Source organism: Ciona intestinalis, unplaced genomic scaffold, assembly GCF_000224145.3.
Source record: "Ciona intestinalis unplaced genomic scaffold, KH HT001147.1, whole genome shotgun sequence".
NCBI lineage: Eukaryota > Metazoa > Chordata > Ascidiacea > Phlebobranchia > Cionidae > Ciona > Ciona intestinalis.
Window position 1 is genome coordinate 30,918 of NW_004191468.1, and position 3,885 is coordinate 34,802.

The 3,885-nt window shown below is 33.3% G+C and overlaps 1 protein-coding gene across 50 annotated transcripts in view; it reads right to left on the reverse strand.

The window, feature by feature from the left end:
• Positions 1–3,885, reverse strand: part of LOC108950895 — a 32,555-nt gene that overhangs the window by 27,922 nt on the left and 748 nt on the right. For 37 of the 50 annotated variants that reach the window (XM_026840183.1, XM_026840180.1, XM_026840198.1 and 34 more), the window contains exons 5-15: positions 3,462–3,544; positions 3,199–3,352; positions 3,055–3,137; positions 2,837–2,990; positions 2,699–2,781; positions 2,435–2,588; positions 2,291–2,373; positions 2,073–2,226; positions 1,935–2,017; positions 1,675–1,828; positions 1,525–1,607 (exon numbers count right to left, since the gene is read on the reverse strand). The exons of 1 other annotated variant lie outside the window; for it this stretch is intronic. In XM_026840183.1, the coding sequence (XP_026695984.1) occupies positions 1,525–1,607; positions 1,675–1,828; positions 1,935–2,017; positions 2,073–2,226; positions 2,291–2,373; positions 2,435–2,588; positions 2,699–2,781; positions 2,837–2,990; positions 3,055–3,137; positions 3,199–3,352; positions 3,462–3,544 (1,268 nt within the window). Of the gene's footprint in view, positions 1–1,524; positions 1,608–1,674; positions 1,829–1,934; positions 2,018–2,072; positions 2,227–2,290; positions 2,374–2,434; positions 2,589–2,698; positions 2,782–2,836; positions 2,991–3,054; positions 3,138–3,198; positions 3,353–3,461; positions 3,545–3,599; positions 3,737–3,885 lie in introns of those variants that run through there. 12 more of the 50 variants (XM_026840209.1, XM_026840182.1, XM_026840210.1 and 9 more) reach the window with 4 other exon arrangements.

Here is a 3,885-nt window from a genome sequence, read left to right on the forward strand (position 1 = left end):
CTCAATATCAGTGATTCATCCATTGAATGGATAAAAGGAGACTCTTTCACTTGGAGAAGAATCTGCTCGAGAACATCATCAGCCATGTCTACTATGCGTCTTTTCACTGTGTTGTTTGACAAAGAGATTGCACTTAACTTTTCACTTTCTTTCTTACCAATCATTATTTTTACGACTTCCTTCATGACTGGCATTAACAAATCCTCACCAATTGTGTGAGGTTTTTTCTGCTTAGCAATTTGATAGGACGCAACATACGAAGAGTAAACAGCTAATTTATTTTGTGCTGTAAATGCTGTCATATTATTTCTTTGTCCTTGAATCGATTTCAACTTGCTCTCAAAAAATTCAACAGGTTTATTCACACAGTTTGGATGATTTTTCTTTGACGTTCCATTGTTCTTTTTCATTGAATATACTATACAAGTGCAACTGTGGTTTTAACATTTAAAGGTTCTTTTCTCCCGGCTGTTTTTTATAATGGTGTATATTTGTTTTGTCGTGCAATATTTGTCATTGTGTTTCTGTACTGTTCTCATGTTTTTATGCTGTACAACAATGGATTGTAAAATCGTCATGCTGTTTTAATCCATGGTCCACTTTCTTTCTTACCAATCATTATTTTTACGACTTCCTTCATGACTGGCATTAACAAATCCTCACCAATTGTGTGAGGTTTTTTCTGCTTAGCAATTTGATAGGACGCAACATACGAAGAGTAAACAGCTAATTTATTTTGTGCTGTAAATGCTGTTTATTCACACAGTTTGGATGATTTTTCTTTAAGTGACGTTCCAATTTGTTCTTTTTCATTGATTCTGACGAGAGAACTTTCAGACATACCACACATTTTGGTTTTCCGTCTAGATTTGTGAAACCAAGTTTCAAAAACGCTTCGTTGTAAGATCGTTTTGCCATTTTTTGTAAGCTTGTACTAATTAACAAAAATAAAGTTCACTGTACAAATAACAATCAGAGTCCGTATATAAACAATAACTGTTTATATAATAACAATGCAGGAGGATCCCAGGGAAAAAAACGTTATGATTCACCGGTTTGTAAAACGAAATGAATTAAAGCTTACTGGCGGCTGCCGATCGCGCCAAGAGCACAGAAAAAAAGAGAAACTTCAAACCACGAGGCTGGTAACGTAAATAATTGCAAGAGCAGATGCGGGGTGGGCCGATCGTACAAACAGAAATAACAAATAATAATAATAATGATATAATATATAATAAATTAAAAAGCCAAAAAATAAAAAAAACACGTGGTTTCTAATTTCACTGATTAATTTAGATTTTGGAAAAAACAAGCGACCCAAAAAAATAATCAGGCGACCCAACTTTGGGTCGCGCCCCACGTGTTGGGAACCACTGTTGTATACAATATATTTAATTAGGTATTGATTATTCTGTTGGCTTGGTTTAAATTCCACCCCCTTGTTGAATACCAAGGTTTAGACTAGCATGTATTAATTATAAAGATTAAGTGTAGAGCATACATGGTCAAACTACATGTACAAACCAATTCCATAACATTCCAATCCTTTATCTTTGTCACCACCATCTGCTTCCATTCGAACCAGTTCAAAATAATCCAAAACCTCACTGTGGTGGAAACAATAAATGAAGGCAAAACATAAAACACATTAAAATATTATTCATATTGACTTACTTTATATTCAACAAATCCAAAGCTTCATTTTCTCCATGGTCAAGTTTAACTGGAGCTTTTGTTCCTTCACTCAAACAACCTTTTAATTCCCAGATAGTGGTAAGACATTCCACACTATGTGGGCTGTAGTATGTGTCACAATTGTCGGGAAATACTAAAAATGTAAAGTTTGATAAGGTAAATATTAAAATAAGCAAATGTTTAAAAAAATTTTTATTTAAATAATGATTAACATAAATCTGCCACATAAATTCCCTTACCTAAGCCATAACAATTCAGTTGATGAATATCATTTCCATTATCAGCTGCTTTTTTTACACCTCCCATATTTGCTTTTATATCCCTGTATAAAAACATTATCTGTTGATCTAACATGATCACCATCAAATAAAACTTACCGCAAATTAAAGGATACCATATCTTCAGCATCTGCAGTTGTGAGGTTGTTAGGATATCTATAACCTTCAACCTTACAATCCACTTCTTCCCAGATTGTTAGAAGACATTCAATAGAATGAGGTCCGTGATATGAATTGCAATTCTCAGGATAAACTAAAGTAAAATGCAGTATTGTAAGAATTCTCCAATAAACAACACAAATCCAAGAAATACAAACCAACTCCATAACATTCCAATCCTTTATCTTTGTTACCACCATCAGCATGCATTCGAATTGTTTCAAAGGTAATAAAAATCTCACTGTGAATAAAACATTACTTATAGAAGCTGTAAGAAATATAAACAAGCAATGATTACATACTCCACATTAAGCAAATCCAAGGCTTCTGTTTCATTTTTTACCAATTTAACTGGAGCTTTTGTTCCTTCAGTTAAACAACCTTTCGATTTCCAAATAGTGGTAAAGCATTCCACACTGTGTGGTCCTTCATATGAGTCACAATTGTCAGGAAATACTAAAAAGCAGCACAAATTGTTTTTTCACCCATAAATAATACAAATCGCAAAATAAAAGGAATTAAAATAAATATTTTATTTACTTAAACAGCAACAGACACTTACTCACCTAAGCCATAACAATTTAACTGATGATCATCATTTCCATCATCAGCTGCTGATTTCACACCTTCTATGTTATCTCTTATTGCTCTGTGTATGAACATATTTTATTAAATGTTCAAAATTATTTCAAAATTAAGCATACGTCAAATTTGAATTTTTCATTGATTCACAATCAGGAATTGTGAGGTTGTTGGGAAATCTATAACCTTTGTGCTCACAACCCACATCGTCCCAGATTGCGATGAGACAATCCATGGAGTGAGGTCCATGATATGAAACACAATTCTCAAGATAAACTAAAAATAAAATGCAGCGATGTAACAACAGTCAATAAACAAAACAAATCCAAGAAATACAAACCAACTCCATAACATTCCAATCCTTTATCTTTGTTACCACCATCAGCTTGCATTCGAATTGTTTCAAAGGTAATAAAAATCTCACTGTGAATAAAACATTACTTATAGAAGCTGTAAGAAATATAAACAAGCAATGATTACATACTCCACATTAAGCAAATCCAAGGCTTCTGTTTCATTTTTTACCAATTTAACTGGAGCTTTTGTTCCTTCAGTTAAACAACCTTTCGATTTCCAAATAGTGGTAAAGCATTCCACACTGTGTGGTCCTTCATACGAGTCACAATTTTCGGGAAATACTAAAAAAGCAAACCAAAATTGCTTTTTATACATAAATGTTACAAATTTCACAGAAGTAATTTAAACAAGATGTGTATTTACTAAAACAGCAACAGACATTTTACTCACCTAAGCCATAACAATTCAATTGATGATCATCATTTCCATCATCAGCTGCCGATTTCACACCTTCTATGTTATCTCTTATTGCTCTGTGTATGAACATATTTTATTAAATGTTCAAAATTACTCTAAAATTAAGCATACGTCAAATTTGAATTTTTCATTGATTCACAATCAGGAATTGTGAGGTTGTTGGGAAATCTATAACCTTTGTGCTCACAACCCACATCGTCCCAGATTGCGATGAGACAATCCATGGAGTGAGGTCCATGATACGAATTGCAATTCTCAGGATAAACTAAAAATACAATAGTAGGGACAACATCCACTACCAGCAACAGTGGTAAGAAATGTACAAACCAATTCCATAACATTCCAAGCCCCTATCTTTGTCACCTCCATCAGCTTCCATTTGAACTAATTGGATATT